Raw genomic sequence first — 12898 nt, 5'->3', positions numbered from 1 at the left:
AATAAATAAAGCAACCTATTAAAAAAATATTAATTATTGTGTATAAAATCTCCTTTTTATTTCGAGGTAAGAGAGGTCTTGCAAAAAGAAGTAAAGGAGTAAAAAGAATACAAATAATCTAATTTACTCCAGTGTTAAAGAATATATAGAAAATAGCTAACAATTCTAAAAAAAAATATATATATATATATAATATATATATATATATATATATATATATATATATATATATATAAATAACAAAATAAAATTTACAAAGTTAAAGCCCATAAAAATATGCTTATAATAATTTTCCTTCGTAAATAAGTTTAGCATTAGCTTTGAATATACCCCTTACAATAACATAATCCCAAAAAAGAGTTAATAATATTCTCGTTGTTACAATTAAAAATATAGTTAAGGTAAATAAGGTTATAAAATTTTCGTTTTAATAATCATTCCAATTAATACAAAATTAATATCCCATAATACTTTCAGCAATACTTGGCAAAATTAGCATCAAAAGTGAATGTAAAAATTAATAAATATAAGGTCCCCAAATAAGCCATGAATTTTCAACTGATTTTTTTTTGTAGCATTATTAATGCAAATAAGTTCCCATTGAAGCAAAAGGAAATGCAAAAAAAATAGTAGGATACGGTATATCTGCAATTGTTATTTATAATTATTTTCTTACCGGATAATAAAGTGTAGAAGCTGCATGTAATTATTCATCTAAAGCATATGTAGCCCTTGTTCCTTAATCAACTAAATAAAAAAGATTTTAAAGCTTATTCTAGCTTGATTCAGCTTTTCCTATTTTTTTTCCTTTTATAGTTACAGCTTGGACTCCATATCTTTAAAGTTATGAGTGTGCATCATGTTTTTCTCCATAAAAACCCGCTACTAATGAATGACACAATCCTTTTAAATTATAGAAATAATTTGGAGGAATCTTTATCTTTAACATCTATGTAATTAGGTTAACTATTTTTTTGTTTGTTTTCATAATAAAAAATGTTTTATTATATTTACGCTGTTTTTCTAAGAAATTTCCTAACGATACACAAACTGATGACGAATATTCAGTATATTTATAATCTTCTTTGAAAAGCAAATAGAACAATTTATTATAATTTAAAAAATAATCTAAATCTGGAACTTTTCCATCAAACCCCAATGCTTTATAATACAATGCATTAAAATCCTTCTCTAAATCAATATTTAGGGCTTATCTAAATACACCACAATGAGGTAATGTATTTTATGTAGAAAAATGATGTTTTAAAAACATTTCCATTGAATATCCATATTTTTTCGATTAGAAATCATACCCTATATACATTATATCTCTAGAAACATAATTTATTTAAGGAAGTTAATAGTACTTTATAAAAGAAAGAGTAAAAGGTATACTAATTTTATTTGGATCTTCAGCTTTTTTAATATAAAATATAATATTTATAAATTTAAATATAAAAATAATCTATAATATTATATTTTTTATAATTGTAATATCTTTTTTTTCTTTGAGCAATTAAATTATGTTTTATTTAAAAAAATAAAATAAAATTATATTACATAAATCAAAAGCGATTATATTACATTCATAGTTATTAGTTCTTTAAGATTTCTAAATACCAATAATATTTTAATGGGTAAGATTTTTCATACTTTAATTTTTTTGTTAAAATTATTAAACTTAAAATTCAATCTAGTTTTTAGTAAAAAAATCTTAAATATACTCAAGCCTTGTACCATTAAAATTATTAATTTCGTTTGTAATTGTTTTGTAAATATCCATCAATTTAGCATGTTATGTGTATGCGTTCAGTTTAGGACTCATAGCATTTTCTTAAATAGGTTCGTTTTTAGACATTCTAGCTAAATAAAGCAAGTAAATAATTCCAACTAAAAGAAATACTACACTTATACTGTTTAAAAATCTCATGAACTTTTCATTCATAAGTGTTTTCGAGAAAAATAATTTAAGCATCGCCTTATATTATATTTTTTTTATTAAAGATTTTTTTATATTTAAAAAAATAATTTTTATGTATATATATTTTTATAATATATATTAATAATTTTTTTTCTTATACATATTTATAATAATAAAATAAAAATGATTTCAGGTTATTTAGGAAATACATTAATTGGATAATGTTAATATTAAGACATACTAAACTAAGAATTTTATTTAAAATAATAAGGTTAGTAATCTTTAGAAAGATCTAAATTATAATTTGGAGTCCCAGATCCAATTTAATTTATAACTGTTAAATGTAATCCTCCGTAATTTAAAGGAAATGAAATGTAAACTAATGTATTTAAAGAATTTGATGTTGATTTTGGAAAGGCTATTGATAAAGTTTAAATTCCTTAAGCAAACGAAATAGATGATATATGTTAAAAATCAAAAAAATTAAGAGATTAATATAATCCTAATTAAGATGAAATTGATAAGAAAATTGTTATGAAAATGGCTTAAAGTATATATTAGTGAAAAATAAAATATTATGATTAAATAAAAATATTTTTATTATATAAATAATTTTTTTCATTAAAATTTCAAAAATATTTTTAATTCTTATTATTATATATTGCAAAAAATCTTTAATAAGCTTTCATAAATATATGATAAGTAATATTCATAAATACCATAAATCTTGATTTATTGAGGTCTAGGACTAAAGATCTAAATAAAACCATTTTTTTATTCATAAAAGCATTAAAGCCTGAAAGTTTAAAATTATTACAGTATTAACCTCATCGTATGAGGATTCAAACTATATAAATTAAAATTAAATACTAAATTATTTAAAAAAATTCAATAATTTTAAAGTAATACCATAAAATTAATAAAAAATAAAATATGAAAAATTAATAATTATTATAATAATAAATTAAATAATTTGAAAATTCCAACATTAAATTCATAAACAATACAAAAAATAAAAATTTAAAAATAAGAAAATCTGACTTAAAAAAAAATAAAATTCTTTATAAAATAATTAAAAATTTTAAATTCTATTTTTTTTTTTAACATATTTATTAAATATATTAAATTTAATCAATTAAGCAAATAATTACTAAATATAAATCGGATATTAATATTATTTTTTGGTTTCCTATTTTTTTATAACACAGTACTAAATTTAAAATAAATCATAATTACATAATATTAATTTCATATTATAAAAAATCAATATTGAATTTTAAAAATTGCCGCGAAAATTAGTATTATTAAACTTTCCACGTTTTAAAATCCATATAACATATGATTTTAATTTAAATAAATTATAATTACTACAAATATTTTGACGAAAATAATAAGTTATTTTAATTTTTTATTATATATAATTATTCTATTGAATTATTTTTTTAATTTAATTATTATCCACATTCTCTTTATCTTATTTTTTTTCTTCAATATATAATTTCAATTATATTTATTTCTTTTTCTTATTATTTATTTAAATAGTATTCTTATTTTTATTAAAATTATAAAATATATAATTTTAGTATTAAAAATTATATATTTTTTTGTTTTAAAAGCAAAATTACTTGTTTAAATAGTATGTTACAAAATAATAATAATTTTTTAAGTATTTAATTAATATATAATTGATTTTATTAGCTTTTTTTTTAGATAGGGTTATTTCTAATTAATATATTGTAATATTTCTTACATTTTATCTATTATATAAATATAAATTATATAACTTTTAATATAAAAATCTTAAATAAATACAAAAACTCTTACATTTTATCAATAATTCGTTTTTATTACTATCTGGTAGTAATTTATCAAATTTAAATTTAGTTTTTAATAATTTATAAGAATGATAAGATAATATTCGTTAAATTACTCAGCTTATTTTTTGAATATTTAATTTTGATTTAAATAATGAACAAATAAATAAAACTAATACAATAAAGAAAAGTAGTGTTTTTGGGCTTCATCCTAATACATGATAAGTTCCCTTTATTTCAAAAAGTATTAGAAATAATTTTTATCGTTTAGAATTTCGATGGCAAACGCAATATTGCGCCTTCAACTGGATTTATTCTAGTGTGTTAGTAAGCACACTATCTAAGATTCTTTTGCCTATAAATTGGCATTGATGGTAACTTTGCTGGTTACGGATACTATATATTCGCTTTATATGTATTAAATAATTTAAAAACCCTACTAATTATAGGGTTTTAGTATTTGTACGTCCAAAATTAATGCTACCCTTCTATATATTTCGACCGATATTTGTCCGCATGAAGTTTATCCTTTTTCCTCAAGCTTTAAGTTAACTATTTTGAAACTTCGTTTTAGGGCCTTTTTAAACAGTATACTTTAGATTTTACTTTTTCTAATTTTTTTAAATAATTTATATCACAATAGATTGAATAAAATATAAGTGTTTTATATACTAAATTTATTTAGCCAATGAAATTTTTTTACTTAAGTATATTTAGTTTTATAATGCAATTGATATCTATCTATCTTTTTCTGACATATCTAAAGTATATTACATTTAAAATATTATTTATTATTAAATATTATAATATTTATTTTATATAATATATTTTTATAAAGGAAAATAATAAAACTATTTTGAAAATATTATAAATATTTTTATTTATAAAAATCAAAATATTTTTGCAATAATAAATTATTCTTGTAAAAATAAAATAAAATAATTTTATTATTTAATTAAAAAAATAAAAATGTAATAGTTTTATTAATATTTAATTATAAAAATAATTTTTAAAGACCACTAATGAATTTAATATCTAAAAAAAAGATTTTTGTAGAATGATTACTTAATTCTTGTATGAAGTATCATCAAACTTAAGTATATGGTTATTCTTAAATTAAATCAAAGAAAATAATTTAAAATTATAAAATCAAAATAAATTAATTAATTAATTATAAAAACATAAAATAAAAAATTTAGATATTAATTATATTATGAAATATATATTAATTTAATATTTAAAAATATAATTAATTAAATAAAAAAAAATATTTTAAATATTTTATTAAAATAAATATATATTAATCTTTAAATATATATATATATATATAATATATATATATATATATATATATATATATATATTAATTCAACTTGTTTTTTTTTTTTCTATATTTTTTTTTTAAATTAACTAAATCAAAAAAAAAAAAATCTGTTTTATATAAAAACCTTTTTTTTTTTTTGATTCTACTAAAATAACACAACTTAAGAGGTTCTATGCAACCTGTTAGTATAATTTGGGATGAAAATTTAGAATAATTAGGAGATATCAAGCCAAAATCTGGTAGACCACAAAATCGCTGATAATGATTTATAATAACTCAGTAATTCTATTAAAGGACACCCTAGAATCAGTCAGAAAAATTTAAAGATAGAGAATAACTAAATATAAAAAACTTAACTGGCAGAAGACTATAGGAAAATTAGAAATCATTAATTTGGATTCATACCAGAATAAATATTAATATGGGGTGTAATATCTAAAAATGATGTTCTATAAATTGAATTAATTTAATGAAATATGAATTAAGTCAAATACATTCAAATGCTTATTAAGTTTTTTGAAAAACCGATTTAGAATCAGAAAGTAATTTTTAATAAGAAAATGCTCAACTATTTATAGTTAAAAAGAGCAGAATTCTTTTAAGAATTAGTATTAATGTTCTCTATTGGGCTAGTCCCATTTTCGCAAATATGATGTTGTTTAAAATATGAAACAAACCATTAAAATTTAGTTCAAAGTTTTCTAGTCATATCAGTTCGATTTTTCGATTTGTTATGATTTTGTATTTGATTTATATTTATTAAATTTTATTTTGTTGATTACAAAAAATTATTATTATTATTATTAATAAGAATAAATAACAAAAATAATTCACTATTATTGTTTATAGGATATTATTTATTATATATATTCATTCTATTTAATATAAATTTAATAATTAAATGAAAATATATTATCTTGAGAATGAGAAATTATTTTTTTCTAAAATTTATGTGATTATTTTATTATCTTGCAGTCTATTTTCCAAAATATTTAGTAAGCCTTAAATATCAAAGTAGCATCAATTTTTGATTAGATACGAAGTTTTGATTTGAATCTGAAGTAATCTAAGTTGAATTTTGTCCTTCGAGTTTCGGAAAGAATATTAGGAGTCTAATTTTTAGAGATTTTTTATTTGTGAAATTTATTTGGAGATTTTCTAAAGTTATAAAATAAATTATTAAAAATCTTTTTTTTTCATTATCTAATTATTCTCTAATTTAAACAAAGATAATATAAAATATTAGATAATTAGAAATATAATTATTGTAGTCCGAATATATTTATATATATTATTTTGTAATACTATATTTTACAAATTATATATATATAATTAAAAACTGGTTTAAACCTTTTTATTATTTTTTATAATTTAATAAAAATTCTTAATTTAATTGAAAAATAAGTATTTTAAAAATATTATAAAAAAAATGAAATATTCAGGAAGTCCAAAAAATAAAAATGAATAATGTAAAAGTCCAGAAAGTAGTAAAAATTATTAAAATAATTTAATTTTTTAAATTATAAAAGATCGCTCTAAAAGTTAATCTCTATTAATTTCCCCTCTAAGGCCAAATAATGGCCAAGTTTTATTAGAAATTTTTAATAAAGAATAGTTAATTATGAAATAATAAATTAAAAATAATATTTTAATTGAAGATAAAAGGCTTTTAATAATAAATGCAGGAGGCTAAATAAGTGCTGAAGATATAGGATAAAGTGATAATAGTATCCTTTTGATATAAAATAATTCAATATATAATATGATGAAAAGTATTTCGTATTTTTGTGATTTAAATTTTACTTATTAAAACGCTCCTGAAGGTTTTTTAATAACTCCGTAAACTGAATACAACAAAAGAATTTATTACAAAATTATTGAATTAGACGATTTAAATATAAATTAAAAATATTTTAACTATAAATTTATAAAATAATTATGCGAAGTAATAGAAAAAAACTATAATTCTTTTGATTCTTTTATAGTACTTCATGGAACAGATTCTATGTGTTATACTGCTAGTTTTTTAAGTTTTATAATCGAAAATTTATCCAAACCAATAATTTTTACAGGAAATATGGTTCCACTCTCCATAATGAGAAATGACTGTTTTAATAATTTATTAGGAGCCCTTAGTATTGCAGGCCATTTTAGTATTCCGGAGGTTCTAATTTATTTCCATAATAAGCTTTATAGGGCAAATAGAACAAAAAAGATTGATTGCTAAAAGTTGGATTGCTTTTAATCGCCTAGTTATCCTCTTTTAGGATAAGTAAAAATTGGGGTATAAATTAATTGGAATTACATTTATAAGTAGGAAATTACTGGAGATTTTTATATTGAAAAAGATTTTCCTTAAAACTTCCAAATTGAAATTGTTAAATATCATCCTCTTTTTTCTTATGAATCTTTACGTAAATTAATAGACTATCCAAATATAAAAGGCATAATATTTCTTGGCTATGGATAATCACATTTACCTATTTATGATTAAGAGTTCATCGAAATAATAGAAAAAGCTTATTAAAATGATATTAGTTTAGTTGTGATATCTTAATCACTAATAAATTAAGGAAACGCAAAAGATCTAAATACATATAAAAACCTAAAAATAGCATATGGTTCAGATATGACTTTGGAAGCAGCTTTAGCTAAATTATACTATTTAATTGTAAAAGGTAAAATATAAAATATTTTCATTTTCATTTAAAATAAATAAAGGATATAATAAAGAAGAAATATTAGAAATTATTCATTAGAATATAAGAGGAGAAATAACAGTAGATTTTAATAATTAAAAGTTCGAAAAAAGCACAGGAAATATTTTTCGAGAAATAACATCTACATTTTAAAATAAGATATGTACCAAATAATAATGGTAAGGGGCAATCAAAGATTATATTGTTCCTATAGTATTATGTTATATGGTTTAAATGGGTTATATACATTATCTTTAAGAAATGAAAAATTAAAATACAGATTTTAATTTTACTAATTATGATTAAAGGTATATCAATAAAAAAAATTAATTTTATAAAATTAAAAAAGAGCAGCATTACACTTAGCAGTCCGTGAATAATAAATTTAAGCCGTTTAATTTTTATTATCTGAAAATGTTGATGTCAATGTAGTGGATGATTTCGGGATATCCCCGTTATATTAGGCTATATTAACAAGAAATAAAAAAATAATATTTATGCTTTAAAAACATGGAGCTAATTTAATTGCTAATTATGAAGATATAAATAATATACTTTTTTAAAGTGCTTTATAAGGTGATTTAGAAATTATTAAAATTTTATACCATACAGGATTGAAAAACCTAAATCAATATAAGAATATTGATTAGAGAAATATTGGTCATATTGCAGCATCTGAAAATAAAATAGAAATAATTAAATTTTTAAAATATACTGTACATTTTGATTTCTGTGAAAAAGATATTTGGGATAGAACTCCTTTGGATGATGCAATTTATTTTAAAAATTAATAAATTATTGAAATGTTAAATAATGTTGTAGGGTGAAATTATAAATATTTTGTATTTTTTAATATATATATATACTCAACTAAATATTTTCTAATAAAAAAAATTAATTAATTTTATTTAAGATTATGAATGCCTATAATTTACTTTAAAAATATATATTTTAGTATTTAAAGCATATTTTCTTAATTTATATTATTTATATATAATAATATAAATTAAAAAAGAAGAAAAATTTTATATAAAATTATATAATCAATAAAAGAAATATATTTAAATCAAAGATAAAATTAATTATTTAATTATTAAATTTCATACAAAATAAAAATTAAAAGCTATAATCCCCATGATAGAATTATTTTGAATAAAATCAAGCAGAATTAACTAACTAAAAAGGGAATTATAGAAATACATGTTAAAATTATATATTTAATTACTTTTAAAGTTACCTTATCGAATTTATTGATTTGTTTGATAAAGGAAACTAAAAATTAAAAATAAAGCATATTAATTATTTTTATCAATAAAATAATTTTACAATCTCATATTTTTATTAATATTATAACTAATATTTTTTAATAAAGCAGTAAATATATTTTTTAGTAAAACTCTATTAACAATTTACCTTAAATCTAATTTTATAAATCTTACTTAAATAAAAATAAATTAAAACAATATACTATTTAAAAAAAATGTCAAAAAATTATTTTAATTTAAAAAAAATACTTTTCATTTAATAAATATTTTATTTAATATTTTGATTTTATATATAAATAATAAGCTAAAGTTTATAATAATTTTCAAAAAAAAATGATATTAAATTAATCTATAAAAAAATGTTTTTCAAACATAGTAAATAATAAAAAAGTAAGAGTTAGATTTGCCCCTTCTCCAACAGGATTATTACATTTAGGAGGTCTACGTACTGCTCTTTTTAACTATTTGTTTGCTAAAAATAATAATGGGTAATTTATATTAAGAATAGAAGATACAGATAACGTAAGTAACTAAATTGATATAAAAATTAAAATAAAAATTAATAGAAAAGATTTGTAGAAGGGTCTATAGAAAATATAATAGAAAATTTAAACTATTTTTAAATCAATTATGATGAAGGTAAATAATAAAAAAAATTAAAATTATTTGTTCTTAAAAACTAAAAATAAATAAAGGTCCAAAATTACATAATATAAAAAACTATGATTAACATGGTCCTTTTGGTCCATATTTTCAAAGTTAAAGATTGGATATATATCAATCATATATAAAAAATTTAATTTAAAAAGAAGATTGTTATCATTGTTTTTGTGATGCAAAACGTCTAGAAGGTTTAAAAAAACATCAGATAGAAAACAAATTGCCTCAAAAGTACGATAGATATTGTAGAATGCTAACGAATTAATAAGTTTTTTAAAAAATTTAAAATAAAGAAAAATATACTATTAGGTTGAAAATACCAGAAGGGAAAACAATTTTCGAAGATATAATTTATGGAAAAATAGCAATAGATAATAGTATTTTAGATGATTAAGTACTAATTAAATCAGATGGATTTCCTACTTATCATTTCGCAAATGTAATAGATGATTATAGTATGAAGATTAGTCATGTTATCAGAGGAAATGAATGGATTTCTTCTACGCCTAAGCATATAATTTTATATCAAGCATTAAATTTTCAAGCCCCAATATTTGCACATATTCCTTTGCTTGTCAAAGTAAATTATCATTTTGTTTAAAAAAATAAAAATATTATAAACTATAGAAAGGAGGTGCTAAATTATCTAAAAGAGAAGCAAATGCAAGTGTAGATTTTTATAGATAAAATGAATATTTGCCTTAAGCAATAAATAATTTTATAGCTTTGCTAGGTTGGAATCCATAAGATTAGATATAAGATTATGAAAAAAATAAAAACGAGGAAGTGTTTTAAATGCATGAATTAGAATAACTTGTAAAATCTAATTTTTTAACTTATAAATTTTTTTTTTTTTTTTCTTTTTTAGTTTTAAATACAATAAGTCAAAGAAGCAAATAGTTAATTAAATGAAAAAAAACTTTTGTTTTTGAACTAATAGCATATAAAAATAAAATATAAAAATATAAAAGAAGATAAAATATTATTTGAATAGTTTAAAGAGAAAATGAGTAAATATATGAAAATTGATATTAATGAAATAAATAAAAAAACCGAAGATTAACAGATTTAAATATGCGAAATTATTAAAGATCGTATTTAGAGTTTTCAAGACTTTCCAAAATTTATTTATTTTTTTAAAAATCCAAATTAATTTTAAAATATTAAAATTTAAAATGATAATGCTAAATAAATAATTTAATATTTTTATAATATTATTAAAAATAATGAATTATTTAATTAATAAGAAATAAATTCTATTATAAATAATTATTTACAAGAATAATAAACATTAAAAAGTGAAGATGTTTATCATTTATTAAGGCTTGCGGTTTCAGGATTTAATAGTGGACCATCAATTTCAATAATAGCTGAGGTAATAGGAAAAGAAGAATTTTTATAAAGGTTAGGAAATTTTTTAAAAAACTATTTAAATTGAAAAATATTTTAATATGTTTTAATATAATTAATATAAAATCTATATTTATATATTTTATATATTTAATTATAAAAAAATAAAAAAAATATTAAAATTTTTTTGTTTAAATCATTTACTCATGATAAATTTTATATATCATATGTTTTGTTTTTATTAATTTTTTTTAAAATATCAGGATTTATTTAAAAGGAATTTTTTAATGGCATTTTTAATATTTATTTAAGTATATTTTGCACCTTAGAATTAGTTTAAACTTCCTATTCTTAATTTTATTAAATTTCCAAATTATCATTCCAATTATTTTATTAATTTAATTCAAATTAGAATTTTTTTAATTAATCAATACTTTTTTGAAAATTCTAAATTTTCTCTTTTCTTAATTTAGTATTTTTATAAAACATTACTTTTTACTTCTCTTGTAATATCTAATTTAATTATTAAACTTTTTATTCAAGTTATTTACTTTAAATTCTTAACTCAGTTTCTTTTTTTTATTATTAAAATAATTTTTAAACTAAATTTTGATAAGCTAAAGGGCTATTTATAATAATTTAATTCTTTTATGTTATAATCGATATATTATTTGAATAATTTAATAATGAATTTTATGGTAATTTTTAATTATCTAAAACAAATAAAATATTAAATAATTATAAATATTTTATATATTTTACATGATGTTTAAGTTATTTCTCTTTTTGATATATTTTATGTATTATTGGTTAAAATATGGCTTAAATTAACTTGCTAGTTTATACCTAATTGATTAAATATTTATATATGAAATAAAAATATTTAAAGTATTCAATTTACTTGGAGTAGAATCATTAATATTTAGTTTTTTTTTACTCATATTGCTTGGTTCTGTTTAAATTATTTATAAAATATTTTTAAATACAAAACAATAATTTTAATTTATTATTTAATATATATATACATATATCTATATATATATTTAAATTAAAAGTAGATTGTGTTAATTACTTTTAAATAATAATTAATAAAATTAATATATGCTTTTTTAGAAGTCTTATATTTATTAAATAATTTAACTTTTTTACATTTTAAAACTCTATTGAAAATGTTTGCAATTTTAATTTTATTTTTTTAAAATAAATATATTTGCAAATGCAAGTTTAAATATTAATTTATATTTATATTTATAATACTCACATAATAAATTATTATCTTAAATTATTTTATCTAATTTCTTTATAATATTACTATATTAAAATAAATAAGAAACAAATTGTAAATAATAATGAAAAAATCTATTTAATAAAATCAAATTTAAACTTAATTAAATAATGTATTATAATTTATTTCTAAAAGACTTATAAAATTTCAGAAAAAGTAATATAAATAATAATGAAAGAGCTAATTTAAAATTTTATGACTTTTAAGCCTTAAATTATTATTACTTAATATTATTATTAATATTTTATATGTAAAAATTAAAAAAATAATATATATTATCCAACAATTAATTTTTTTAAAATAATATTATTATAGCCGTTCAAAATTTATTATTATTTGTTTAATAAATTTCTTACAATTAAATATATTGATATATAATTTTCTAATTAATAAATTTTTAATTATTTTTAATTTTATTTTTGTTTAAATTATATTTGAATCTATTTTAGTATTTCTCGAATATAAATATGTTTGATAATTTTTTATATTTCGAAATCTATTATAAATATTTTCTTTTATTTTTAATAAATTATTTATCTAAATTATATCTAATTAACAGGTTGTAGTTAAGCCTTCAAAT

At 17.7% G+C, this 12898-nt stretch overlaps 4 protein-coding genes across 4 annotated transcripts, besides 13 other annotated features; 3 read left to right on the top strand and 1 right to left on the bottom strand. All coding sequences in view use genetic code 6, as the record gives it.

Annotated features, from left to right (window-relative positions):
- Nucleotides 1-4: 4 nt before the first annotated feature.
- On the bottom strand, nt 5-1870 carry IMG5_069520 (hypothetical protein; the record flags this gene model as incomplete). The annotated part of the gene is made up of 4 exons (XM_004036776.1): nt 1561-1870; nt 1015-1416; nt 256-966; nt 5-165 (listed from the first exon to the last, which is right to left on the bottom strand). Coding segments are annotated over exons 1-4 (1572 nt in total), but the record flags the coding sequence as incomplete, so codon positions are not given.
- Nucleotides 176-235: a microsatellite.
- A 157-nt stretch (nt 1871-2027) lies between the features above and the next one.
- Nucleotides 2028-2061: a microsatellite.
- A 43-nt stretch (nt 2062-2104) lies between these two features.
- On the top strand, nt 2105-2485 carry IMG5_069510 (protein kinase domain protein; the record flags this gene model as incomplete). The annotated part of the gene is made up of 1 exon (XM_004036775.1): nt 2105-2485. One exon carries the CDS (start codon nt 2105-2107, stop codon nt 2483-2485), a length of 381 nt encoding a protein of 126 aa, XP_004036823.1.
- A 5-nt stretch (nt 2486-2490) lies between these two features.
- Nucleotides 2491-2545: a microsatellite.
- Nucleotides 2546-4573: 2028 nt separating this feature from the next.
- Nucleotides 4574-4613: a microsatellite.
- Nucleotides 4614-4619: 6 nt separating this feature from the next.
- Nucleotides 4620-4668: a microsatellite.
- Nucleotides 4659-4741: a microsatellite.
- A 305-nt stretch (nt 4742-5046) lies between these two features.
- Nucleotides 5047-5099: a microsatellite.
- A 1187-nt stretch (nt 5100-6286) lies between these two features.
- Nucleotides 6287-6319: a microsatellite.
- A 361-nt stretch (nt 6320-6680) lies between these two features.
- Nucleotides 6681-8585, top strand: IMG5_069500 (hypothetical protein; the record flags this gene model as incomplete). The annotated part of the gene is made up of 3 exons (XM_004036774.1): nt 6681-7737; nt 7781-8066; nt 8108-8585. The coding sequence occupies 3 exons, from the start codon at nt 6681-6683 to the stop codon at nt 8583-8585; spliced, it is 1821 nt and encodes a 606-aa protein (XP_004036822.1).
- Nucleotides 8586-8678: 93 nt separating this feature from the next.
- Nucleotides 8679-10499, top strand: IMG5_069490 (hypothetical protein; the record flags this gene model as incomplete). Its single annotated transcript, XM_004036773.1, has 4 exons — nt 8679-9545; nt 9590-9662; nt 9719-10263; nt 10311-10499. Coding segments are annotated over 4 exons (1674 nt in total), but the record flags the coding sequence as incomplete, so codon positions are not given.
- Nucleotides 9076-9122: a microsatellite.
- Nucleotides 9203-9270: a microsatellite.
- Nucleotides 9244-9299: a microsatellite.
- Nucleotides 9267-9301: a microsatellite.
- Nucleotides 10500-12526: 2027 nt separating the features above from the next.
- Nucleotides 12527-12557: a microsatellite.
- Between the last annotated feature and the right edge of the window lie 341 nt (nt 12558-12898).

The sequence above is a fragment of the Ichthyophthirius multifiliis genome, assembly GCF_000220395.1.
Source record: "Ichthyophthirius multifiliis unplaced genomic scaffold scaff_1120509250379, whole genome shotgun sequence".
NCBI lineage: Eukaryota > Ciliophora > Oligohymenophorea > Hymenostomatida > Ichthyophthirius > Ichthyophthirius multifiliis.
The sequence above is the reverse complement of the archived record's forward strand: the minus strand, read 5'-3'. Positions and strand labels throughout refer to the sequence as shown.